The sequence below is a fragment of the Hemicordylus capensis genome, chromosome 7 (genome assembly GCF_027244095.1).
Source record: "Hemicordylus capensis ecotype Gifberg chromosome 7, rHemCap1.1.pri, whole genome shotgun sequence".
Classification (NCBI taxonomy): Eukaryota; Metazoa; Chordata; class Lepidosauria; order Squamata; family Cordylidae; genus Hemicordylus; species Hemicordylus capensis.
The window spans coordinates 12,135,884-12,163,584 of NC_069663.1; the positions used below are offsets into that span (position 1 = coordinate 12,135,884).

General features: G+C 48.1%; 1 protein-coding gene across 2 annotated transcripts in view; it reads left to right on the plus strand.

Annotated features, from left to right (window-relative positions):
• The window catches only part of SYTL1 (synaptotagmin like 1), a 52,345-nt gene that overhangs the window by 17,553 nt on the left and 7,091 nt on the right, over positions 1-27,701 (plus strand). The window contains exons 2-11 of one of the 2 annotated variants that reach the window (XM_053268260.1): positions 5,425-5,820; positions 9,312-9,460; positions 10,449-10,566; positions 12,348-12,411; positions 15,718-15,781; positions 17,454-17,545; positions 18,658-18,786; positions 20,832-20,998; positions 23,525-23,627; positions 24,495-24,656. In XM_053268260.1, coding sequence (XP_053124235.1) covers positions 5,693-5,820; positions 9,312-9,460; positions 10,449-10,566; positions 12,348-12,411; positions 15,718-15,781; positions 17,454-17,545; positions 18,658-18,786; positions 20,832-20,998; positions 23,525-23,627; positions 24,495-24,656 — 1,176 coding nt within the window. In that variant the 5' untranslated portion in view covers positions 5,425-5,692. Of the gene's footprint in view, positions 1-5,424; positions 5,821-9,311; positions 9,461-10,445; positions 10,567-12,347; positions 12,412-15,717; positions 15,782-17,453; positions 17,546-18,657; positions 18,787-20,831; positions 20,999-23,524; positions 23,628-24,494; positions 24,657-27,701 lie in introns of both variants that reach the window. The other variant, XM_053268259.1, reaches the window with a different exon arrangement.

Here is a 27,701-nt window from a genome sequence, read left to right on the forward strand (position 1 = left end):
GAAAGTTAGCAAGTATCTATGCACCATATCTTGCTCACTTTTACTGCATTTGAATGCATCAGGTTTTTATAATACTTCTGTTGTACCCTTCCAGCCACACTGTGGTTCAGGGCAGCTTACAGTAAAATAACACTGCTTTAATAAAACAATAAATAATACAACAAATATATACAAAACCGCAGGACAAAATAGACAGGATTAAAACCGGAAGCTTGAATGTGTTGTAACGTAGCATGTGAATATGTGTACAGAGGGAAGTTAGGAAGCTCCCTTCTACCAACCAAGTTAGACATAAGAAAAGCCCAGCTGGATCAGGCCCAAGGCCCATCTAATCCAGCATCCTGTTTCACACAGTTGAAGTATCGGGGCACCCCTGACCCCAATAGGGGAGGTTCGTTCCTGGGCGGATGGAGCCCAATAATCAGCCCAGACGAGAGGACTTAAGATCAAAGTTTTATTTGCCCTTAAGTAGCAAAGGTGCTGCTTGGCTCGTGCTCAAAGCAGGACAGAGACTCAACAACAAGGCAACATATTTATACATTCTTGAATTATTCTTAAGAAAACAATTACACAAGAAAAGCAGTTATATGTCATAACCCATGGTTAGCCAGGGTCCCGGCTTCTTGGGAATAGGTCACAACATCTTAGCATGGTTATATATATTCTCCCTGGGTATGCGAGAGTGTGTACATCTGGGGAACATTCAGAGGTTAGTATACCAGGACAGGGAAGTATACAACTGTAATCAATTAAAATCTAACCAGCTTGTTTGGTGTGACATTCAAAAGAGACTAATTTCCAGGTGAAGAGGTGATGTTAATGTTCCTTTTGAAAATGCCCCTGTTGGTTTCTTGTTTCTTGGGTGTTTATCGCTCAAGGGCTGTTTCATCAGATACAGGAAATGCACTAAGAAAGGCACTCTGTACCATAACAAGCTGACAAGGTAAGGACTAAAGACAACAGGAATGCAAAAACCACTTCCTGACTCTTAAAATGTTTTTTGCATTTCTCTTATCTTTAGTTTCTCAGGCTCTTAAAAAGCACCTTTTTCCTCTTCACTACTCCAGGCTAACATGGGCACACCCCTTGAATCTACAAGGCTCCTGATCCAACAGAACTCCCCTCCATGCTGATCTAGGAAGTTTTCCTGTGCAAACCTCATTGAAATGAAACTCTGGACCAACAAAAAGGAAATACACTTTCAAACAGTGCATAATGAACCTATGGAATTCGCTCCCACACAATGTGGTGATGGCCACCAGCCTGGATGGCTTTAAGAGGAGCTTAGACAAATTCATGGAGGACAGGTCTGTCACTGGCTAGCTCCAGCTTTGGAGGCAAGATGCCTCTGAATACCAGTTGCAGGGAAGCAACAATAGGAGGAGAGAGGGCATACCTTCATTTCTTGCCTGTGGGCTTCTCAGAGGCATCTGGTGGGCCACTGTGGCCCACTGGATGCTGGACTAGATAGCCCTTGGGCCTGATCCAGCAAGGCTGTTCTTATGTTCTAATGTTCTTATCTGCAGGTCAGGACTAGCAACAGGCTAAGGAGGAGGAGTGCCCAAGCGTGGGACAGGAGGGTGCCCCTTTAAGGCTTCCTTTGTTCAGGCAAGGAGATGTAAACCAGGAGGGCTAGCCTGAGGTCAACATGCAAGTGTCCTGTGAACCGCCCTGAGCCATTTTGGAAGGGCGGTATATAAATCTAATAAATAATAAATAAATAAATAAATAAGTGTTCTGTTAGGCTCGGCCAATATCCATGAAACAGCACATTATACCCTGCAGTGAGCATTATTTGCCTCCCCTTATTAAGCCAGATCTGTCCTGGTTTTCATTTGGATTGATTTTGACACATGAGCCCTGTCTGCTGTAAGATATTCTTTTTAGAGGATGGGGGTTGTAGTTCAGTGGTAGAGTATCTGTTTGCTTGAATACGAATAATATTTATATACTGCTTTTCAACAAAAGCTCCCAAAGCAGTCTACATAGATATAAATGAAATGAAATGAAATGAAATGAAATGGCTCCTGCAGTATCCAAGGGAAAGAGCTGTGGTGTTCAAGGACAAGGTAGTGGAGTGGAATCTGGGATACTAACAGTTTAATGAAATAGATACTGTGTACAGAGAGGCAAGTGCAGACTGCCTTCCGACTCTTGCTGCTGGCTGTTTGTTAGCCCTGCCTCTGCTCCAAGACTGGAATACAAGTAACTAAAGCCCTATTCAGAAACTGGCCTGGATCAAGAAATGGAATTAACCAAAAATTCCACAGCTCTCTGTCCCCAAAGGGCTCACAATTTAAAACAGAAACACAAGGCACCAGCAACAGCCACTGGAGGGATGCTGTGCTGGGGATGGATAAGGCCAGTTGCTCTCCCCCTGCTAAATATAGCGAATCACCACTTTTAAAAGGTCCCTCTTTGTTCAGTTAGCAGGGAAGCATAGGTGTCTGCAGGACTCTTTTGGGGAGGCGGTGGGCAAATCCAGCAATCCAATACCCCTCCCTGGGAATATTCCCCATATTCCAATGGGAACTGGCTCAATCCAGGAGGAGGAACAGCCCGCGCTTGCCCCTGCCCCTGCCCCTGCCCCACCTCCGGACTCTCACGTGCAGAAGGTTCCAGGTAGGGCTGGGAGAGACTCCTGCTTGAAACCTTGGAGAGGTGCCATCAGTCACTGTAGATAATATTGAGCTGGATGGACCATGGTCAGACTCTGTATGGGGCAGCTTCCTATGTTCCTTGTTTGCCCTTGGAAAAAGTGGAGAGTCCCCTGCTTTTCACCTGAAGCTCCTTGGAGGAAGAACAAGCTACAAGTACAAATAACTACTTTTTAAAAGGAAGGAAACAGACAGCATTGCATGAAACTGACAAGAAGTCCCTGGTGTGATGTAGGCTGTACTGTGTTTAGAAGATAATGGGCTAATTCAGTCAGAGTGGCAAATCGGTGATTCATAATCGGAGATCCACAGATGTATTCTTGGCTCACTAGCCAGCCATTATTTGTGGTCACCACCAATTCTCTCTCTTCCCTCAGAACCAGGCCTGCTCAATTTAGGTCCCCCAGCTGTTTTTGAACTACAACTCCCATAATCCCAAACCACAATGGCCAATAGTTTGGGATTATGGCAATTGTAGGCCAAGCAGCCCTGCCTCAGACCCTTTCCTGGTACACTGGCAGAGGGCTTAGGAGAGAAGTGGGTCTTCTGCCATTTGCACTGGGATATGGAGAGGGTGAGAAACAGTGGGAGCCTTCTCCTACTGCTCAGGAAGGATCCCTTCTGTTCCTTACCTTCTCCAAAACAGCAGCGGAAATGAGACCTCTGATGAGATCTCTTGTGGTGCTAGGTGTCCTACTCGCCAGTGGGCTGGGCTCACTCACCCCTGACTAGCTGGCAAGTAGATTTGTAGATGCCTCCTCATTCATAGTGCGTGCAAAATGTACTGCTATTCATTGGACGTTTATTTCTCAGAACTTGGAGCACCAAACTGTTTGGGAAAACTTGATCTGTAGGAACTCTTCAGTTTGCTGTAGACAAAAGTTTATTGTTCTAAACTTTTGAGTTTAGTTGCACGAATAAGCACACATTCCTCTCCCATTCTGCAGAAAGAATTGGATCAACAATAAGGAGCTCCACCAGGAAAGATTTATTTGGTTCCTTGTCATTGCTTGAGCAGCTAACAACTAATGCTAAATAGTGGAGATCAGAGATTAAATAGCAGGGATTCCCCCTGCATGTGGGAAGCCATAATAAAGGAGGACTTCTGAGCATGCATAGCGTACTATATTTACTCAAATCCAAGACCAGTTCTTTGATGTTAGAAATTGGGGTGTGTGGGGGGCGTTCCAAGTTCTTTGATGTTAGAAATTAGGGGATCATCTTAAATTTGAGTCATGTTTCTTTCAGGTAAATGCAGGTGTAAACTGTATGTAACCTCTATTTTTTAAGGAGGTCATCTTAAATCCAGAGTTTTCTTCTGTGCAGATAAATATGGTGTATTTCCCCATCCCAGCCTCATACTGGATAACTATAGCCAGTCCCATTCCCCTGGAATTGGGAAGAAATTCTAGGGCAGAACATGTGGCTTCCATGGGAACACAGGAAACTACCTTTGTACTGAGGTCTCTTTTTTTTGTAGCCTTGGTCTTTTTACTGTAGCTCTGTATTTCTCACACTGACTGGTAGCAGCACTCCAGGGTTTCAGGCATGGTTCTTTCCCAGCTATATCTAGGGATACCGAGGACTGAAACTGAGGCCTTCTGCATGCAAAATAGAAGCTCTGCTACTGAGCTATGGCACCGGTCAGGGATGTTCGAATCCTCATTTTATTTATACTGCAGTGTTAGTCTGCATGTCACTTAACAACAGGGTTGCTCAACTTCGTCCCTCCTGCAGATGTTGGCCTACAACTCCCATAATCCCTGCCTATTGGCTACTGAAGCTGGGGATTATGGGAGTTGTAGTCCAAAAACAGCTAGGGGGGCAAAGTTGAGCAGGCCAGCATAACAGTCTCAGAGGGTCTCTGCTCCAAAGGAATTTACAATCTGATATTAGCAGTGGGGAAATAAGACTGGGGAAACGAGAAGGAGGGAGGGGGAAATAAGGAAGCAAATAGGCAAGTGCTATTATGATGAGGATTATTTATGTATGGGAGAACTTGGTTAATTGCGGACTCAGTATTCATGCTTTCATGTATTCATGGCTGGGTAATTGACACGCGACCTCAGTATATGCGGGGGGATGGGGAGGAAAGGGTTAAGCTTATGTATCTGCAGGTTGGGGGTGGCTGGAAATGACCTCTGAGGTAGTTTCTGGGAGCCTCAAAATGGCTCCATTTGCCAAAAAAAACCCCACCACCCCACAACCTGTGATTTCCAGCTGATCTTATATATATATATTGAGGGGTGCTGCTGGATTCATGATGCACAGTAGGCAACTTCCACCCTTGTTTCTAGGGCCTTTAACCCCAATTTTTGGGACCCACCGGGAACGTAACCCCCTAATTTGCATTGCCCTACTGACTCTGTATTCTCGGTTTCCGTATATCTGCATTAGTAGCAGAGAACAGAACCCCCGTGAATACAGAGGTTCTCCTGTGTTCCTTCTGAACAAAAATGTCCCCCAAAGCACACACACATCCTGACTGTGTGTGGTAGGCCCAGTGGATGAAATATTGCCTGAACAGGTCCAAAAGGACTCGGCGTGACTACAGCAAGCAGTTAAAAAGATAAATTGTCGATTAAAATGACAACAGCTAGTAGAATCTGAATTCTTAGCAATCGCACTCCTTCCCCTTTCCCCTGATTGCAGTTTTCAAGCTTTTTGGCGGAATTCCTGATGCTGGAAACTGGTATAAAACAGACATCCAAGTGTGCCGTGTTTGAGAGGTGTTAAAATGTTTTGTTTTGTCTCCTTCCTTTTGTAGGAGTCTGTGGCCTGGCCTCTCAACAGGTGATCACGATGGAGAGTAATGGTTCATGGAGCATCGCTAGAACTTAATGGTTCCCTATATGAGAGAGTTTTCGGTGCCTATGGCAAAATGTATACCAATGATCCTGGTCTCCTGGCTGGACCCCCACGTTTCATGTGAAGAGGCGACGTCTTAATGGGCTGTACCTGGCAGAGCTTCACGGAGACCGCGGTGTTTGGACTCTGATGGTGTCGACTTGGCAGCGTTGTACTAAGTAATTCCCATGGATCCAGAGATCGACATGGACTCCTTGCTGGATCTCAGCTTCCTAACCGAGGAGGAGCAGAACGCCATTGCAGAGGTGCTACAGAGAGACTCACAGCTGCGGACGTCTGAGGAGGGGCGGATCAGGTTAGAGCTGTCCACGTGGCGATATTCCTGACAAACCTGGGCTAAGAAACAGGACTTGCCCTGTGGAGTTCTCTGCCACAGGATGTGGTGCTGGCCACCAGCCTGGATGGTTTTAAAAGGGACTTGGACAAATTCATGGAGGACAGGTCTATTAGTCTGGTGGCTGTTGGCCACCTCCAGCCTCAGAGGCAAGATGCCTCTATATCGCAGTTACAGGGGAGCCATGGCAGGAGAGGGGGCAGGCCTTCATTTCATGCCTGTGGGCTTCCCAGAGGCAACTGGTGGTCCACCATGGGAAACAAGATGCTGGACTAGATGGGTCTAGGACCTGATTCAGGAAGGTTGTTCTTATGTACGGCCATGGCGGGGGGAGTAGCAGCGGCTCCCACCGGCCTCACCTGGAGTAGGCAGGGCCAGTTCGGGCCTGTGTGCAGGAATGGAGGTCACTAAAATGTCCTCTGCACATGTTTGGAGGCCATTTTAGTGACCTCCATGCCTGCTCAGAGGCGTGAACTGGGCCTGAACTGGCCCTACCTACTTGGGTAAGCTGGCAGGGGGGGGGAGCCACTGCCCCCACCCAGCCGCTCTGTCACAGCTGCCACCAGGGGCAGCACTTTTAAGGTAATGTCTTCCTCTTTCCCCACTCCATCTACCTTTTAGGAGAGCTGCCTGCTCCTCCTTGCCCTTTTCTGGTAAAGGGGACTCACCGGATTCCACTTTACCAGTATAGCTCCGAGCCCCTTTGAATTGGCCCGGTTCAGATCGAACCGGGCCCGGTTCAACGGTGCACGGAACTGGACAGGGCCATCTTGGCTCGAATCCAGTTTGGATTTGTGCTGAGCCAGCTTTGCCGGTTTTGTGCACATCCTGGGGTCTAGGGCAAGCCTTGCCCCCTGCAAGCTGTGTACCCCCCTCTTTTTTGGTACCCTCCCATAGCTTTTAGACTGGCTACGAGCCTGCTCCTTCCCCTCAGCAACCGTGCAGGCTCTGCAGCCCTTGGGGCCAAGCAACCTCTCTGTCTCCCTGAGAAGCAGTTTTAAGGCACACCACTTACTTCCTGTTTTGGGTCCAAGCTCTTGAGAAACCAGACGGAGGCCCTGCGTGAGCCGAATGGGGAGAGGCAGGGAAGTGGTGGGGACAGAGTGCGCTGAGGGGGGTGGAGGAGAAAAGCAAGCCAGAGACCGGCCAGGAGGAGGGCGCTGCCCACTCAACCATCTCCCAGGGAAATGTGCACTGGTAGTGGCACAGCAAATCATTCCCTTTCTCTTAGCCAGGCAGGCAGCATTGCCCAAGAGGTATCCCCTCAAAACTTGGATACTGCGGCGCAGGATGGCATGGCACCCACATCCATCAAAATACAATTCATTTACTTGGGCAGGTGGCAGTGCCCACCCACCCCCAAGAATGGGTGCCCTAGGTTGCCCCCTGGGTCTTCCTGGTGGATGGGCTGGCTCCACTAAGAGAGCTGCGTTCTGTTTCCCATAAGACCAGCCCTGCTGCCTCAGGCCCAAGGCCTTTCTAGTCCAGCATCCTGTTTCCAACAGTGGCCCACAGGCAAGAGGTGAAGGCATGCCCTCTCTCCTGCTGTTGCTCCCCTGTTGCAACTGGTGTTTAGAGACATCTTGCTTCTGAGGCTGGAGGTGGCCTGTAGCCCTCTGACTAGTCCTCCTGTTAGACCAGTTCTCCATGAATTTATCCAAAGTCTTCTTAACAGGGTGCCTTGGTCGACCCCTGCGGCTGCAGTTCTAGGTGTGAGGCTACAGCCTCATTCCGTGTAGAGACAAGGGCTGAACCAGGATTTCTTCATTTGTAGCTCAGCCTTTTAACTACAATGCTGCATAAGATTGTAATATACTGATTGGGCATAACTCTCACAGCTTTGTGTGTGTGTGTGTTTATATTAGTGGGTGAAAATAATGTAACTGGATGCACTTCAAAATATTCCTGTAATTGGATGCACTTCGCAATATCCCTGACTTGCTGGAAATAATGGCTGACATTCAAACTATCATTGCATATGCAGAAGACCATTTCATATGTGCAATGGGGGGATTTTCACCTATTTCTCCAGTTCCCTGCCCACCACAGTCGTCTGTGCCTCTTGAAATTATGTCTCTGAAGGATATGGGACCCTCGGACATGTTTTTGGGAGGCATAGATGACAGCAAAGGAAAGAAATATTCTTCCACGCATGCAGTGTCTGCTTGGATGTCAGCCAATGTACAGGATCCAAAAAGCATTACAACTAGTTCTCTGTTCCCAAGGACACAACAGACTTCTCTTTTTCGATCAACAGACCCCCCAAACCTCATGGCAAACCATTTTAAGAACAAGCTTGATGAGAATTGCAAATTAGCTTGTGAAATGGTATGGGAGTCCTCTGTGCAGATGTGAAGTACAATTATAGGAACACAGGAAGCTGCCTTCTACCTAGTCAGATCATTGGTCCATCTAGCTCAGTATTGTCTACACTGACTGGCAGCAGCTCTCCAAGGTCTTAGTCATGAGTTTCTCCCATCCCTATCTTGGGGCTGCCAGGGATGGAATTTGGAACCTTCTGCATTCAAGCATGCAGTTGCTCTTCCCAGAGTGGCCCCATCCCTTATATCTTACAGGGCTCACATGTAGTCTCTCCAAGGTTTCAGGCAGGAGTCTCTCTCAGCCGTACCTGGAGATGCCAGGGAGGGAATCTGCTAACTGAATCCCCATATATCCACACCACTCCAGCAAATTCCAGATTTGCAGCCCTTCAGCCTAGAATAAAGAATACATGAGTTGGTACAAAATCACATGTGCATACCTTTATGACTGCATAACTGCATCTTGAGCAAACTGATTGGATCATGGAATACAACAGGGAGAGTTAGTGTGGTGTAGTGATTAGAGCCTTGGATTTGGACCAGGAAGACCTAAATTCGAATCTTCCAGCCTAACCTACCTCACAGGGTGGTTGTGAGGATAAACATAAACCTCACAACCACTACGGACTCATTGGAGGAGAAGCAGTATATTAATGTAAGTAAAAATATATATAGATCTGTAGGAACATAGAAAGCTGCCTTATACAGAGTCAGACCATTGGTCCATCTAGTTCAGTATTGTCTACACAGACTGGCAGCAGTTTCTCCAAGGTTGCATGCAGGAGTCTCTCCTAGCCCTATCTTGGAAATGCTGCCAGGGAGGGAACTTGCCAGGAAGGGAACCTTCTGCGTGCAAGCAGGCTGGTGCTTTTCCCAGAGTGGCCCTGCCCCGTAAGGGGAATATCTTGCAGTGGTTACATATGTGGTCTTCCGTTCAATTGCAAATCAGGCTGGACCTACTTAGCAAGGGGGACAATTCATGCTTGTTTCCACAAGACCAGCTCTCCTCCCTAAGATCCTGCAGTGTTCAGCAATCTCAAATATTTCTGTGTTCATGAAGAGACTTGTAAATCTGTCCCAGGAAGCGTTCCTTCCAACCTGTCTACTTCTCTTTGTCCCTCCTGCTTCAAGTAAGCTGCGCCAGTCCGTTTCTGATCCCAGCTGGCTGAAGATCCTCTCTGGAGACTGGTTCTGTGACGTCCGTTCCAAGCGGCACCAACACAACCACTTTGGCTCTGACATTGTCCGGGCTTCTATCCGCAAGAAGAAGAAGCCCAGAGGTAAGGGGCAGAGCTGTCCTGTGGCTATCCTTGCAGCAAAACCCTTTCTTTCAAAACTGCTAAGGGCTTGAGCTCCCTCCACTCGAGGGCAGTCCTTCCATGAGGCAAGATGAGGCAATTGTCTAGGGCATCAGTGGGGCAGCCATGTACTCCTTGCCACTTCACACCTCTCTCTCCCTCCCTCTCCCTCCCTCTCTCTCTCTGCTGCTGCTTGAAAAACTGGAAAACCATTTGGTGCCCTGCCTCAGGAATCCTCTTCCCCTGCTACCTGCAACCAAAGGGAATAAATATATTTAAGACAATAGAATTGCTGTGCTGGATCAGACCAAGATCATGTGGACTAGCACCCTGTTTCCCACAGGGATGACCAACCAGATTTTCCCCCAATATATAACACTCTCTTTCTCTGAAGAGCCTGAAATGCAAGGCACTGTACAAACATAAAATTTAATGTCAAGGCAATAGCATTCTTTGGACCAGACTTCCGGGTGGAGGTCCAGTCCCACACAGGTCTGGGAGGCCCTCCAAATGCAGAGCATGCTTAATGTGATATAAATTAATGTGACCTAAAAAGAGTTCCCAGCTTTTCCTGAGCATGCTCTGGTGTAAAAAATAGTGCATTGCCGCTTATCTGCTGGTGGCAGCACCCCACATCCCCGCAAGGCCTTTAGGTCCAGGGTTCAAAATTACCTAGGTGCACCTCTGTGTCAAGGCCCTGTCTCCAGGCTTGCAATCTAAATAAAGACCGACACATAATGAAAAGGAGGAAGGGGGGCAGATAAGAAAAGGTGCCTCCAAGAAGCCAACAGGTAGGGCACGAATGGAGAATGGAATGATTTCCTCCTCTTTGTTGCTGGCATCCAGCACTTAGTGGTATGCTACTTCTGAACATGGAAGCTCCATTGATGTTTTTGTGACTCTGTGTGATTTTTTTTTAAATGAATCTATGAGATGATTTCTAGATATCACCTTTTCTACAACAAAGCAGGCGAGTTGTCTCTGAAGCAGCGAGCCAGCCTGGGAGATCTAGAAGTGATCAGTGAGCCCCCAGCAGAGGAGGAGGAGAGCACGGTGGAGGTTGTGGGCATGCCAGATGTCGTGGACAGGTGAGAAGCTTTGCCGTTTGGGTGTGGAAGGGAGGTGGTGCCTTTTTTGAGCTGGAAACAGCCGTTCCGCCCGGGAAGTGTGAAATGGTTGAAAGCTGGTGAGTTTGTCAGATGGAAAGGGGCACCTCTCTACATGGCCAAAAGGAAAAGTTTCCCAAAGAAGCTGTGAGTGAAGAAGAGCAGAAGGGTGGCTCGGGAGACTCTTGGAGAGAAATGTGCAGCCCTCAAGAAAAGCCGAGGTGCAGGGCTTTGTGGGGAGGACAACTGGTCTTGCGGTAGCAAGCAGGAATTGCCCCCTCCCCTGCTGTTACTCCCCTGGAAGTGGTATTCTTGCTTCTGAGGCTGGGGTTGGCCTATAGCCCTCACCAGTAGCCACAGATAGACCTGTCCTCCATGAATTTGTCTAAGCCCCTTTTAATGCCATCCAAGCTAGTGGCCATCACCACATCCCACGGCAGAGAATTCCATAGATTATGTGCTGTGTGAAAAAGCCCATTGCGTATGCACGGCTGCCTCCAAAATGGCCACCGTGAAAGGGAAAGGCGCAGAAAGGGTCAAAGAATGCCCAAACTGGATGATTTTTGGCACAGTGAAGGCCTGCAGGGGGAGGGGGAACCTCTGACACCCCCCACAACAGCCTCAGAGAAGCCCCCCTGGAGGGAGTAAGTACTAGAAATTTTTTGTTCTGTTTTAATGACTCGCAAACCCCACCAAACCAAACCCAGGGCGGGTTTCGATGGGGGGCAAAACCAAACTGGCCTGGTTCTGTTTAGGTCCGGTTCGGACTCGAATCGAACTGGGTCAGCCGGTTTTGTGCACACACTCCTAGTGGCGGAGGGCTGTTAAAGGGAGCGAAGCTGTGGGAAGGATGCTGGGAAACGTCATCCTTCCCAGCACTTTCCCCACAGACCTCTTGTTGCAGAGTCTTTTTAAAAAGAGAGTATCTAGGGCTTCCTGGCACTTGACTTTGTAGTTGGGTATCTGCATTGTGAAGTGTGATTGTGAGATTGTGTGATTGTGCATGGGTGCAATAGAATTGTAAACTCTGGCTAAAGCTCTTCAGAGATCTCCCCCCTGCCCTGTATTTTTGTATAATAATAAACCATTGGAATTTCCAGAATGACTTTCAGTGGTCACCTGGAGGCTACAAATGGTGCCTGTGCATGTGCAGACGCTATGTGTGTGCTGGTGCCACACAGGGGTACCTGGGCCACGCAGCACCTCAGCAGAAGCTGTGTGGGGTGGTAGAGAGCAGGTGAGGACGTGCTCTCCTTTTTCTTAAAAGCTCCCACTCCCAGACACACCTATGGTGGTTGTCTTTGTGCAATGTATGAAATGGCTCTTAATCTTGACTCTCTTTGGGGTCTGCATGCCCTGTCTGAAAGCAAAGTCTCTGAGTAGCAGAATACCAAGCTTGCTTCCTGGAGAAAAGCGCCTTTGATAGCAAAAACAATGGGATATAGCTTTGATCAGTAAATGATTAATTGCATCAAAAAGATTGAGGATCAATATAATTTATTATGATTGATTAGATGTGTTTAATCACCGCCTAGAGATGTCTGTATCAGGCGGTGTAGAAATATGATAAATAAATAATAAATAACTAAAAAATAAAATATAAATAAAACATAAAATATTTTTAAAGATATAATCCAACCCAAAGAGAGTGTGTGTCCGTCCGTCCGTCCCCATATGGATCCCTGTATTGCCTCCTGGATAAAATCTCTTTTGAACCAGATAACTTGCTATGAAAGTGTAATCCTCTTCCTGTTTCTTCCTAGACTACCCAGCAAAGCTTCTCCTCAGATGTCCTGGACCAATGATGAGTTGGCAGCTGGCCCAGAGGTGAGTTCTTTTAGTGGGCTGGGTCAGCCTAGGGCAGGGCTACATGACTCTGGCCCTCCTGCAGACATTGGCCTACATTTTCCATCATCCCTGACTATTGGCCACTATGGCAGGGGAGGCTAGAAACTGTAGTCCATAAACATTTGGAGGGCCAAAGTTGTGCAGCTCTGATCGAACTTCTCTCTCTCATCGTCAGTATAATGGCGGTACTTGCCACAAAGAGATGCCACGTTTTTCTTTACAGAAAGTTAGCTGATATTCCAAAACCCTACTCCCATGTTTGTCTTCGATGCATGTACAATCCATGTACAGTATCCATCTTGTCTATTTTGACTGGCAGCATGTTGTGCATGGAGGAGAGCTGGTTTTGTGGAGGACAAACATGAATTGTCTTTTTTGCCAAGCAGGGTCCACCTTGGTTTGCATTTGAATGGGAGACTACATGTGAGCCCTGTAGGAGATTCCCCTTAGGGGATGGGGCCACTCTGAGAAGAGCACCTGCATGTTTGCATGCAGAAGGTTCCAGGTTTCCTCCCTGGCATCTCCAGATAGGGCTGGGAGAGACTCCTGCCTGTAGCCTTGGAGACTCTGCTCCCGGTCTGTGTACACAATTCTGAGCTAGATGGACCAAGGGCCTGACCAGGTATAAGGCAGCTTCCTAGGTTCCTTGATAAGTTCTTTCTCAGGTTTGGTTGATGATAGCAGATAGGCAGCAAAGAAACTGCTCCAGCTACCCAACTAGTGAGATACAGATAAGTGTGTGTGTGTGTGTGTGTGTGTGTGTATTTGGAACAAGAAAAAACCATCACAGCATGGGTGGAGCCATCATTGGGCGAATGGGTTCAAAGAACCCAGACACGCCCCCTGCCTGACATCAGATGTGGGGAGGGGCATTATTCTGCTCCCAAATGGAGGCTGCGTGGCCTCGTTTGCATTATTTTGCTCCACGCCCCCATGTCTGACATTAGATGTGGGGTGTGTGGGTAGCTGCCCCCCTGCGTCTGATGTCAGATACAGGGGGGAGGGGCCAGGAGGCCAGAACACAGGCCTCCGCCAGCCTCCCTCCCCCACTGCGTCATAGTAAATGCTGCCATATTTGTTTTAACATCTAAGCTTTCTAAAACAATAACTTGGTCTACTGTCCTGATGATGTGATGTGACTTGGAAGTTCCCTCTTTAAAACTTCTCCCTATTTCCTCCCGCCCCACTCCTCTTTTCTTGGTTGCTTTCTTTTCTTTTCTCCCCCCTTGTGTTGTAAATGGTTACAGCCACCTGGTTTGTATACCACTAAAAACACCACCACCATCTTGTGTTGATTCAGAGGTTTCAAAGAAGGAATTCCCTGCCACAAGCTGTGGTGATGACAGTTGCTTGGGGTGACATTAAAGAGGGCTCTTAGACAGCTTCACAGAGGATTCTGTTATTGGCCGTGTTTTGGCTATCCTTGTTATAGGAACCTTCAGGTTCAGAAGTGCTATTCCTCTCAATACCAGCTGCTGGGGGCAAACCAGAGGAGGACTCTTGCCTTCAATCCCTGCCTGTGGACTCCTTGGTAAAACTAGACTGACAACTGATGGAAACAGGATGGTGTACTTGTCTGGGGTTCCCAATCTTTGGTCTGAAGGATGATGGAAGTTGTAGTCCAGCAACATCTGGGGATCCGAGACTGGGAACCCTTGAACTCTTTGGGGCCAGAATGATTCTTGGGAACACAGGAAGCTGCCTTATACTAAGACAGCTCAGTATTGTCTACCCTGACTGGCAGCGTCTCTCCAAGGTTTCAGGCAGGAGCCTTTCCCAGCCCTACCTGGAGATGTTGCCAGGGACGGAACCTGGGACCTTCTGCTTGCAAAGCAGATACTCTGCCACTGAGCTACAGCCCTATCCCCTGAGGGGAACCCCTTGCAGCAAGCAGTGTTCAGACATGCAAACGAAGGAATACCTTCCTCAGCAAAGCGGGTAATTCAACCCCTGCTAACTGGGTAAAGAGGCACCTTTTAATGTGGCGATTCTCTTTATTTAGTAGGGGGAGAGTAACTGGCCCTATCCACCCGCAGCACAGTACCTCCAGTGACTGTGGCTGGTGTCTATCTTGAGTTTCTTTTTAGATTGTGAGCCCTTTGGGGACAGGGATCCATCTTATTCATTTATTTGTTTGTTATTTCTCTATGCAAACTGCTTTGGAAACATTTGTTGAAAAGCAGTATATAAATATTTGTTGTTGTTCATGCTGGTTACCACAAGATCCGCTCCCCTCCCCATATAAATTGGAGGCCCTTTTTTTTTGCCTCCCCACCCCCAAATCAATCAGGGGGCAAGAGAGCCTTTTACTCGTGACACCTATGAATACGGCAAATATTTATATACCTATTTTCAACAAAGATTCCCAAAGCAGTTTACAAAGTTATAAATAAAAGAGCTCGCTGTCCCCAAAGCGCTCACAATCTGAAAAAGAAAAAGAAACACAAGACAGACACCACCAAGGGATGCTGTGCTGGGGTTGGACAGGGCCAGTTGCTCTCCCCCTGCTAAATAAACTCAATCACCACTTTAAAAAGGTGCCTCTTTGCTCAGTCAGCAGGGGACCTATAATAGCACCTATTATTTGAAGAACACTTTATATTCTGCTATATAATTCTTACTTTCTTAAAATGTGTGTGCTTGTGGGAAGGTAGATTTAGTTCTCTAGAGAGGGCGCTATAATGGGATCTATTTCAAAGAGCTGACATTCCTAAAAAGCAAGCTGTGTGAGTCATTTCGTATAAGATCTTGTCTCGGCCTCTATCAGCTCCATTTGGGGAGCTGTGATCTGCACATGCATGCATTCATGTGTCAAGCACAGAGACTTCAGTTAACCTTCTGCCCCCCCCATCCTGTTTGCTGCTGCCAGATGTGTTAAATCCAATGTGGCAGTGGCAGAAATGGGGACAGCACCAGCTGGAAGCATTCCAGAAATGCCTGGGCATGGATGTGGGCTCCCTAATGGAAGCTTCAGCACTTACCCTGCTGCTAGGAGTGAAGTTCGTTAAATCCACAGGGGGATGCCAGATTTGATTTGCATAGTGTTCATGCACGAGGAAGCAGCTTTCAGCGTTTTGAATATGCAAATATTTTACCAAGTCCAGAGCTTGGTTCTTTTGCTGCTGCTGTTGTCAGTGCTACTTTTCTTGGGTTTTAGCAGCAATGTGTTCTGAAGGGATGGGGACATAATTGGTTCAATTTGCATATGCAAATATGAATCTGAGTATATTTCCATGATGAGTCTGCCTGTGGCCTGTGAACCCAGCATGTTGCCTGTCTCTTTAGATGGCTGACTTGACTCCACGGGATGCAACCCAGTTACCGGAACAGATGGCTGAGGATGAGCTAGGTAAAAGCAAATAAATAACAGCAGCAAACCTCCCCTCCCCTCCCTGGCGTGCCACCAAACACACAGACAGCTTCATTGTGTCTATTTGCATGTGTAAGGACAGTACATTATAGAAAGTGCGATGGATATTTTCCTCTCCTTTTGCCTCCCCAAGGAAGAGGAAGATCTTCAGCCTTCAAGGCCAAACGGTTAAGCTGGTCACCTCTTTTCCAGCCCTGTGGTAGTCCAAGACCTCAGAGCTCCTGCAAGAGGGTACCAAATGCTGCCCTTGCATGCCCACTCTCCTACCCTGCCAAATGTCATCCCTTCCATCATGCACTAGGGATGTGCATGAATTGATTTGGTGTGGCCAGCCAAATCGTTTTGGTGGGATGGGGAGCAGTATCTGTAAGCATGAGTAAAGCCGGTCCTTACCTGCTCCACTGTTGCCCCACTGTATTTCCTGGTGTGGCACCGCTCAGAAGTCTGCACGCCGCTGCCGCGCTGCACCCAGCGGGCTGCCTGTCCCGTCACCAGACACACAGGGATGCAGACACGTGCGGATTTCTGAGCAGTGCAGCGCTGCACCAGGAAATGGCAGAGGAGCAGGTAAGGACCAGCTTCACTCGTGCTTAAAAATACCGCTCCCCCCACCCCACCGAATGGTGCACATCCCTACCATACACACTTGCCTTCACTGCCGTCTCCTTTGCAGTGGTGATAGCCACCACTGTGAGACACAGTGGCATAGTCACCATTGGAAAAAGTGGGGAACAAATATCCCTGAGCTGCCAGGGTCGGGAGGCACAACGGTGCCCCCTTGCTCCTCCCCCTTGTTGTCGTATTCCCGTACCCAGCTGGCAAAGTGCTCGTGGGCTGGGAGTGTGATGCATGGCCCCTCTCCCACTCCTTCCCAGTCGGCGCTTTGTTGCTCTGAATAAGAGAAAACAAATAAGCCAGCAAGTACCTGCCCAGCAAACGAAGCTCTTCCTGGGAAGTGAGAAGGGCCACGTGGCCACTTCTGGGTGGTGGCAGGGGGCATGGTTGGTGGAGGGAGGGGCTGACAGCAACAGCCTATCTTTGGGTTGCTGGCAAGCTCCCTATGCTCTTGACGTGTTGCACACACCTCCTGTGCCTCCTCCCTTGCTCACTGCTGGACTGATTATGAAAAGGAGATGGAAATAGAATCAAAAGGGGGGAAGGGCAGTACAGTCTCCAATCCTCTACTGTACTGTACTGCCCTTCTGCTTCCTTTCCCTTTTCATAACCAGCCCTGTGAGTGGAGAGGGCACATGCTGAGGCAGGCAGTGGTGGTGGATGCTGCCATGAAGAAGGCGAGGAGGAGGAAGAGAAGAGAGCTATCCTGGAGCTGCTCTTTGCCAGGCAGTTGCTGTATAACTGCTAGACAAAGAGCTGCACCAATGGTGGTGGGTGGCAGAGGCAGGCCCATGAGGCAGTGAGGGGCCATCTTGCTGCCCTTCTTGCAACCCAACAGCCCTCTTCTTGAGGCAAGTGTCTCACTTCGCCTCATTGAAGGACTGCCCCTTTACTGGTACCACCTCCTGGTTTAGGCCTCCAAGTTGCACTGGACAAATGTGTTATATTTGTGGTGAGATTGGCTGAGGCAAAAGTTATTGGGTCCTCAGATATCTCAGGCTAAACCAACCCCTGAATGTCTCCATCTTTTGTGCAGAGAGAAGCAACTCCTTTAGTAGCCTGAGTTCAGATGCTGAGGAGGAAGAGCAGCAGATGGATGCACTACCGGCCATCACGGTTACAGTGCAGGTATGATGGCAGTGAGTGTTGCTAGGCAACCATCTATGGGTTTCCCACTGCCCAAATCAAGACCCGAATACCATGCTGGCCAAGACTAGTTTTTCTCAAGTTCTTTGATGTTAGAAATTGGGGGTGGGGTTTCTAACATTCAGTGTCGCCTTGCTTTTGGGTAAACACAGGTATACTCTGTCTTCAGAGAGTTGTCTTAAATTCAAAGTCGTCTTCTATTTGGGTAAATATGGCAAATGCTAGCCAGGTAGTGGCTCCACTCCCAGTGGATGGGAGTAGAGGCACCTGGCTAAAATCCCTGCTAAACGGCCATTTCTCAGCCTCAGTGGTCTCTCTCATAGGGTTTGTTTCTGCAGATGGCTGACGGAAACTTTGCGTCTTGAAGGCACTTGGGAATGGGGAGGGTCTCAACCAGGGCTCTCAACAGCTAGACCCTCACGCCTAACTTTCTGCACCACTAAACCTTTGCATGTCTAACTCCTTGAGCACTTGTGTGGCGTGCAAAATCCAGTCCCTGGCGTCGCACTGGTGTTTGTATTATTGACTCACTGGCTGGGTTCAAGCATATCAATGACTCTGAGGTTCCCCTAGCCTGAGATATGAAGGGAACTGCCACTGCAGACGGTCACATATCTTGATTTTTGTTGGAAGCAACCGAGTTGAGCCAGAGGTACACCACCCAGCCATGTCTCCCAGCAAGGCCCTGGATGCTATCCCTGTCTGCTTTGTACTGCTTTGCAGCCATTGGTCTCAGTTGCAAAGGGGGTGGGCTCCCCTGGAATGAATCTTTTATGCAATTCATAAAAGAGCATGAATTCAGACATAACGGTACAGTGGAAGCAGCACTTGGTTTGGCAAGCCAGCTTTAAATCTTGGTTACACATCTCTGTTTGAGGCTCCAAGTGAACCTCTGGTTCTTGCCTTGGCATGGGTTCAGACAGTCACAGTCAAGCTGGACTTTGAACCTGAGACTTTGCAAGTAGTTTCCACGTTATGTGTGTGTACCTGCCCGCTGTGTGGCGCCCTATGGCCAGAAGTCCAAAGACTGACTCAAATCCATGGGTGTGAGAATAAGCCCTTAACCTCACCGTTTTGTCTTGTTTTGAAATCAGACTAATGGGGATCTTGAAAATGGCCAGGGAGAAGCTTCAGGTACTTCGCCTCCAAAGAACAATGTGATGAGTCCCCAGAATAAATGGCTGAGCACCAGTTCCTCATTCTCCAGTCTCAGCTCATCCACGGTAGGTGACTGTGGGAATCTGGGTCATGGAATGAGGCCATAACTCAGTGGTGGAGCCTCTGTTTTGCATGCAGAAGGTTCCATGTTGAGTCCCTGGCATCATCTTCAGGTGGGGCAGGGGAACACCCATTGATGAAACCCTAGAGCAGGTTTGTAAAACTTAGGCCCTCCTGCAGACTTTGGATTACAACTCCCATTATCCCTGACTGTTGACCACTGTGATTGGGAATGATGGGAGTTGTAGTCTGACAACATCTAGAAGGTCCAAGTTCTAGAGAGCCACTGCCAGTCAGAGTGGACAGTTCTGAGCTAGATGGACCAATGGCTTGACTCAGTAAATGACAGCTTCCTATGTTCCTATGACCAGATGTATGCACGTTTCTCTTAGTGAGGAGGGCAGCGCTTAACATGGTGAATCGTGTGAAATTTGTACTCCATTCCTCAGACATCCTTTTTCAACTTCCCTTTCTTCTTGACCCTCCGACACTACCAAACCTGGCTCTTGGATTTTCTAAATTTTCAAAAGTGAGAGCTCCATGAAGACCATTTCTGGTGAAGGAGGTATGAGTAAAGATGAAAAGGCAAAGAAGACTGAAGAACCTGCACAAAGGGAGGCTGGCACTTTGCTTCTGAAAAGTTGTCCTCTGCCCTAGGATACTCATCCAATCAAGAAATAGAAAAAATTCATTTCTTGCATAACTGCAAGTCTCCTAAGAACTTGTCAGTAGGCCCCTGCTGCTCTGAATCAACCTCCCAGGCTCATTAGACCTCAGTGAAGTGCTTTCCAGTTTTAAGAGTCAAGATTTGCATCTCGCCTTCCTCCATGTTCACATCAAACCTTCATATTTTAGTAGATGGCAAAGAACATTATTGCATTAAAAATGTATTGGATACCTTTGGGAAAGGTATTCTGAGTCCTCTGCACTGCACATGGATACATCTTTTACGGTGCAGATCCTTTATATCCAACCCAGAAATAACAGCTCAAGCCAATAGACAATTAACAAAATTCAAAGTGCTGGTTTTGGGAGCTTTGGACTCCCTTAAAGGTGTGGTTTCAAAATTATATGAGCTGATTATAAACCACACATTTAACCCTCTACGTGGCCTCAAAGTTGGCCTTCCCATCTTGGGAAAATGACTTCCAACAGGAAATCAAAAGACCAGGAGTGGTTGAACATTTGGAAATGCAAACCAGTTACTTCCTCCTCGGCCCAAATTAAGGAGAACTTTTTCAAAGTTTTTCATTGATGGTACCTGACCCCAGTAAAATTAGCACACGTTCATAAAGACTGCTCCCTGCTTTGCTGGAAAGGTTGTGGAATGAAGGGAACCTATTTTCATCTTTGGTGGACCTGCCCCAGGGTCTTTTTGGTCAGAGGTATTCTCAGAGATCAGCAAAATCACAAATCAGAAAATAGGTTTATGCCCCCAGCTGGCATTAGTAAATATATTTTCTGGAGTCAATACAAATGTGTCATCAAAAAAATTAGTGGTGTTTATGGTAACTGCTGCCAGGTTAGCTATAGCCAAATCAAACCATGTCAATGGATATCTGGTATAAGCATCTATGGCATATCATGATCTCAGAAAAGTTAACTCATATTATTCAGTCTCGTGCCAACCAGACCGCAAATAACTTTTTATGTAATATGGTCAGATTTCATTCTTTATACCAATCTGGGAGGATTATGGTTGTCTTCTTACCCCAGGTAATATTAGAATGTGGATGGATTGATAAATCGGGGTTTATTGTATGATGTTTTGCTTTCTGTGTTTGGATTAATTTTGTTCTGCACTGTAAATTTTATTCTAATAAAGTTGGCGGGAGGAACCTTTGGGAAAGGTGAAAAGTTTTATTTCCCCATATTGCTGGGGGGAAATCATTATGGAGAGAAGAGAGACTCCTAGGTTTGCCACAAATATGCTTTTCCCATGGACCCATCGCCCTCTGCCAGGCCTTCCTTTCCTGCTCCATTGCTCTGGGTTTGAGTCCTGTCCCTATTTTTATTTTTTTTGACACTCTTCCCTTCTGCTTTGTTACAGATGAGCGGCAGCTTGATGAGCATATTCACCGACAACGATATTGGGACCGTAGACGTCCGTGGCTGCATCCAGTTCTCCCTGCTGTATCATTCCAGGAAGAAGGAACTGCACATTCAGATCATCCAGTGCCGAGATCTTGCTGAAGCCAGGAAGCAGCGGTCAGACCCGTGAGTCTGGCATGGACCACGGAAGACCATGCTTTTTGTGGTCATCCGTTGGCTTCTGTGACACTCTTGCCTTGACCTTGACAGGGGCGCAGCTATAGTTGTCGCAACACATTCTTTGCCACCACTTGTGGCACCTTTGCTGCTGCCACTCCTACCACCAGCCACGGCTTGCCAGCTAGCTCACAAACTAGCAAGAAGTTGGAGGGCAGGAATGGGGCCTTCCAGCATCTTACTGGCCTGTGAGCTGCCCGGCAAGTGGCAGTGGGCGGCACGGCATGGTGTCATTTACGGTAAGCGGGGATATGTGCATGCCACCGGGGGTAGGGGGTGGGGCAACTACATCACTGGATCTAATCCAGGGGTTTTCAACTTTTTTTAAAAAAATTAACAGTATGCCTCCTTTATCTCAAAGCTTCAGCTCAGGTGCCCCATAAGCATGGTCAGTTGGTCAAGCTATGTGAAGCTTGAAAAGCCTGACAGTATTACCCTCCACAAAATGTCTAATAGTGTGGAATCCAAGGGAAAGAGTTGTGGTGTGCAAGGACAAGGCAGTGGAGTGGAATCGGGAATATTAACACTTTAATGAAATAGCTATTAAGTACAGAGAGGCAAGTGCAGACTGCTTTTGCGTGTTCTTGCTGCTGGCTTTTGTTAGCCCCGCCTCTACGCCAGGACTGGAGTATGAGTCACAAAAGCCCCATTCAAAAGCTGGCCTGGATCAAGGAATGGATTAACCAAAAATGCCACAAACACAAAGAACAATGAAAATAGAAATAATAAACCTTTTTGTTTTTGCTTGGCAAAGATGCAATGGAAAACTGATGTAACAACAACAGTTATCTTGCAGCAAGGCTAAGGGTATTCTTTAAATGAAAATACATTAGGTAAAACTTGAGATTTAGTCACTTCTTTGTATCCAGAGGTATCTTATAATGTGAGGCCCTAAACTGTAGCTTGTGCCTAAATCTGACACTGCATGTAAGCAGCTAAGGGTTGTTGTGACTCCTAGAAGTAACGATTACCAAAGTTGGTGGGAAATAAAATGCAAACTGGAATCAGACCCCACCCACCACCTCTGTGCTGTGGATTCCTTCTTCCTCCTGTCCTCTGGAGCCTCATGTTTGGTTGGGCCTTCACAGCATACCCCTGACCTGACCTTGGCTCTCCCTCCTACTCTCCATTTGACTGCCTGGCTAGGTGCTTGGGCTCCGCCTACCCCTCTCTCAGCCTGACTGACAGGCTCAGCAGCGAGGGCAATGTAAATGCTGAGCATCGGCCAGTGTTTCCCTCACTGCCGAGCCTGTCAGTCAAGCTAAAGGAAGGGTGGGCTAAGTCCAGCCATGTGGAGAGGAGGGGGGAGGGATGCTGCCTGACACGCCTCCCCCTCCCCTCCTGGAGGAGAAGCCACTGGTGTAGCATGCAAGTGAGTCAGGGAGGCAGGAAGGTCCTAGGAGGCTTCAAAGTACCCCTGGTTGAAAACCCCTGATCTGATCCAACCAAATGGCATATGTGTCATGGGTGTGCCATTAGCTTTTAGAGAGAGCAGAAATGATCCGAGACATTTCAAGAGACTTCTGTCAACCACTAGTATTGCTACTAGCATCATGTGTGAGAATATAAGATATAACAAGGGAGTTGCTTTTTATTCACTCAAACCATGGGTGCATCTAGCTGGGTTCTCTCTCTGGTCCTTGAAAAAGAATGTCGCTTAGTGGTGCAGCACCCACTTTGAATGCAGAAGGTCCCAGGTTCAATCCCTGACATCTCCAGACAGGAAATATGCCATTCTGAAATCTTTGGGAGCTGCCATGCAGTGTAGACAGCTTTGAGCTGGATGGACCAATGGTCTGACTCTCTGTAAAGCTGTGGCATATGTTACGGAAGTGGCCATAGCACAGTGGTAGGCCACGTGCTTTGCATACAGAAGGACCCAGGTCCAAACCCTGGCATTTCCAGATAAGGCTGAGAAACCTCCTTGCCTTCAGCCATTGTGACAGGGAATGATGGGAGTCATAGTCTAGCAACACCTGGGGACATAAGGTTAAGAACCCCTGCTGTAGGAGATGAGGATGAGTTTTTCCTCTGATCTGCACTAGCCATGTGCTTCTGGTGTGGCTCACTTTAGGAAAGGCCACACCGCACATCTGGGTCACAGTTTGCCAACTACCATATTTGCCCAAATAGAAGATGACTTTGAATTTAAGACGAGCCCCTTAAAAATATAGGTTAAATATAGATTAGACCTGCATTGACTCAAAAAGAAGAGGACTCTGCATTTAAGATGGATGGATGGATTAAGTGCTGGTCTGTCAAGTCGGTGTTGACTCCTAGCAACCACATAGATTCTCTCCGGGATGATCTGTCTTGAACTTGGCTTTTAAGATGCCCCCCTAATTTCTAACATCAAAGAATTGGGTGGGGGTGGGGACCTAGTCTTTAGGTAAATACGGTACAGAACTAGAAAAGCCCTGCAGAGTTGACTTGCAGTGACCGGAATTGCCTTTATCACTCCCCCATCACTCACAGGTACGTCAAAGCCTACCTCCTTCCTGACAAATCCAATCACAGCAAAAGGAAAACTGCCATTAAGAAGAGAAGCCTGGACCCCGTCTTCAACGAGATTCTTAAGGTCAGGAGGGAGAAACTGCTTCAGTGGTGCCTCTAGCTGGTGTGATGTCTGGATAGTGGAGAGAGGCCAAAAAGGGTTGATGGGGCCAGAGCTCAGTGGCCGAGGAGCTGCTTTGCATGCAAAAGGTCCCAGGTAGATTTTCAGGCTGGAAAGGCCCCTGCCTGGAGAGTTGCTGCCAGTCAGTGTAGACAGTACTGAGCTAGGTGGACCAAGGGTCTGATTCAGTAGGAGCCAGCTGCCTCTGTTCCTAATACACAAAAAGAAGATGAAGTCCCTAAAACCAAAAACTAGGACCTCAGTTGAAAGCCATACCCCCAAAGTATACCAATAACTCTGTAAAGATACTATATTGTAAATAAGGAATCAACAATATGAACTGCAATCAATACATACAGGAGGAGAGCTGGTCTTGTGGTAGCAAGCATGAATTGTCCCCTTTGCTAAGCAGGGTCCACTCTGGTTTGCATTTGAGTGGGAGACTACATGTGAGCACTGTAAGATATTCCCCTTAGGGGATGGGACTGCTCTGGAAAGAGCACCTGCATGGTTACAAGCAGAAGGTTCCAAATTCCCTCCCTGGCAGCATATCCAGGATAGGGCTGAGGGAGACTCCTGCCTGCAGCCTTGGAGAAGCTGCTGCCAGTCTGGCTAGACAGTACTGAGCGAGATGGACCTATGGTCTGACTCAGTATATGGCAGCTTCCTATGTTCCTATGTGATGCAAATAAATCCGTATGATGAGATGTCACGTAAATCTATCAGTCAGTAAATACATCTTGTCACATGTATGTATGTATATATGTATGTACATATATATGTATTGATCTCCTCTTCTCTCCCACCCTGTCTCCCAATCCTGGTTTGCAGTACAAGATTGAGAAAGCGGATCTCCAGAGCAGGACCCTGAACCTTTCTGTCTGGCATCATGACTCCTTGAGCCGAAACCTTTTCATGGGAGAGGTAGAGATTCCTCTGAATACCTGGGACTGGAGCAACACTAGTCCCCAGTGGTTTAACCTCCAGCCCAAGGTAAATATCCTCTGCGTTGAAGCATATCTGCTATTTCCCCTTCCCACTCTGCACCATTTCTTCCTCCCGTTTAACACTCACTTTACCCCCAGCAGTGGGCAAGGAACAGGAATTAGCTATGATAAGCATATTGCAGAATATATTAATTTGATGATGATAATAATACCAGTATGGACCTGCATCAAAATGATGTGCATATCTCTGTTGTGTTTGTGTTAGCTAAGCCTGTGCTTCTGCATGGTGAAGGTTTTAGGCACTTTTTCCCCACAGAAGGGGTTGTGATTGTCTTGAGGGTATATGCTTTGAACTGAGAAATCTCCTGCTCTTTTTGTTCAAGCCCTCCTTGCCACTGAGTTCCATTAGCTCTGCCCACCTGGTTGTCTGTTAACTGTCCTCTGAGTCTGTGAACATTCTGCTCTATTGAGTTACATTGGGGCAATTTGGGTGTTTTCTGGGCCCCTTGTAAGTTCTTTTTTTCATCAGATTTTTGTGAAACTGACGTCTTTACACGTTACTCCAAGTCTGCTGGTAATTCACCCACAGGTGCTCTGCAGGTGTACCCACAGGTGCTCTGCAGGTGTACCCACAGGTGCTCTGCAGGTGTACCCACAGGTGCTCTGCAGGTGTACCCACAGGTGCTCTGCAGGTGTACCCACAGGTGCTCTGCAGGTGTACCCACAGGTGCTCTGCAGGTGTACCCACAGGTGCTCTGCAGGTGTACCCACAGGTGCTCTGCAGGTGTACCCACAGGTGCTCTGCAGGTGTACCCACAGGTGCTCTGCAGGTGTACCCACAGGTGCTCTGATTATAGCACTATAGTTGCATGACTCTCATATAGCACAGGGTCTCCTGTCCCAACCTGTGGCAATCCAGATGTTGCTGAACTACAAGTCCTATCATCCCCAGCCATGATAAATGTGAATTGTGGAGACCCCTGATACCTCCTGTACTGTACAGTATATTTACAGAATAAGATCAGATGATTGGACAACACATCAGTGAAACTAAATGTGTAACAATGGTAAGGTCCACAGTTTGGGGAGAGATGTGATACAAATGAGTCCATGGCAGTGACCTCCGTTTCAGAGGTCCCTGGTGACTACTTCTAGAAAATTCTACTCAAACAGCCAAAATCTTATAAGGTTTTGGACCTTATGAGATATTGACTGTTTGAGTGAATTTTCTAGTAGACGTGGTCATCAACCAGAGGGGCTCTTACCCCTAGACCTTGGGGCCCCAGCCGAGGTCTGGGGGGGGGCCTCCAAAGGCCTGGGGTGGGTCTCCTACCGCTGCCGCAAGCCCCTGCCCCGCCCCACCGAGAGAGGCCAAACCATCCATCCAAGGGAGGCTGATCTTTGCAGCTCTGCTGCAAGCGTAAGGTGCAGCGCCGTCTGCCGGCTCCCCCCACCGCATCCATCCTTGCCTTCATTCCCCCTCCCTAAGCAATTGGTGCAGGACTCTGGAAGGGTGGCCAGGGCAGTGACTGCAGAGCTGAGCACCGTCTCCCCCCCCCCCCCCCCCCGCCGCTGCCACTTTCCTCCTCACCAGGATGCGCTAAGATGAGTCACACCAGGAACCGACTCCCAACTCGGCAAAGCTGGGGGGATTGAAGACAGCAGAGTGCCAGGCTTCCCTGAGCCACTGCCACGAGGAGCCTTGCCCCACCCCACGCTGGTGCCCGTCTGAAGTGAGTGGAGCAGCCACCCCCTTGGCCAGGGGCTCCCGCCCTCCCTCCCTCCCTCTGGATGCTGTCGCGGCTGACCCCACTGCAAGGGGTCGGGAGGCAGGGAGTGTGCATGGCGGCGATGGCCGCAGGGCTCAAGGGGGCAGCCGAGGCAGCGGCGGCTGTGCCCGAATTTGCCAGGGTTGCAGGCGGTGCGCTGGCATCGGGTGACGCTGGCCTGACGGGCTCTCTGGCTGCTGGCCATGGGCGCCTCGTTGGCCTTGCTGCTGGCATGGGCATCCAACCGGCTGCTGTGCTGGCTGGCCGTCCCGTTGTACACGGGAGGGTGGGGGAACTCACGGCAGGGGCAGTCCGGGCGCCCAAAGTGGAGGTGTGCCACTGCTGTCAACACACTACTGGAAGATTGGACTTTGGAGTATGTGGAGTATTTTGTGAAGCCCCTTCTCCACTTGAGAAAGACGTACAGCGGAACGACGGTCGCCATCATGGATGTCTGGACTCCTTTGTATCGCGTCTCTCTCCACACTGTGGACTTGACCAACCCTCCATTGTTACACATTCAGTTTCACTGATATGTTGTCCAGTCATCTGATCTTATTCTGTAAATATTTTATTTACAGAATGAAATATTTACATTTATTTATATTTGATCTTATTCTGTAAATATTTTATAATCCAGTGCTACACTGGATTAAGTTGTGGCCTGCTCTTTCATTGTTTGGTGGGAATCCTATTGTTTCTTGTAGATATGTGTACTAGCCTGATTGTGACTTCACATTCACAAAGAGTATCGGCCAAAACATCTGAGGGGAGGAGAAGCAAGGGAAGATGGATTGTTTCCTCTCTTCTGACTAATATTCCCATGGTGCAAGCACACGTTAAGGCCGTTTTCCCTGAAAGGGTTTTGGTGACCTAGATGCAATGCAACTGATCCTCCCAGGCCAAACCACAGCTGCACTATTCTGCATTCGCCCCAAAAGAACTGCACTGTCAGTCTAGGTGGTGCAATCTACACTGGAGAAATGTTACACAAAACTCCCCACAAGTTGTGGTGCCATCTTCCCTTCCCACCCACACCCCACACACTGCTTCCTCTCGAGAATTTCAAAATGATTCTATTTTCTTTTGGATGTGGTGTTTGCAAAGCACTTGGAGGGTCTGCAGATGGGAGACTATATAATGGGGGGGGGAGGCAATATGTGGCTCTCCAGAAGTTGCTGAACTACAACTCCCATCATCTCCAGCTATAATAGAGTGTGGCTGGGGGTGATGGGAGTTGTAGTTCAACAAAGAGCTAAGGTTGCCTAACCCTCACCCTGAATAAGCCTTTTTATAAAGCCCCAAATCAGCAGTGCAACATC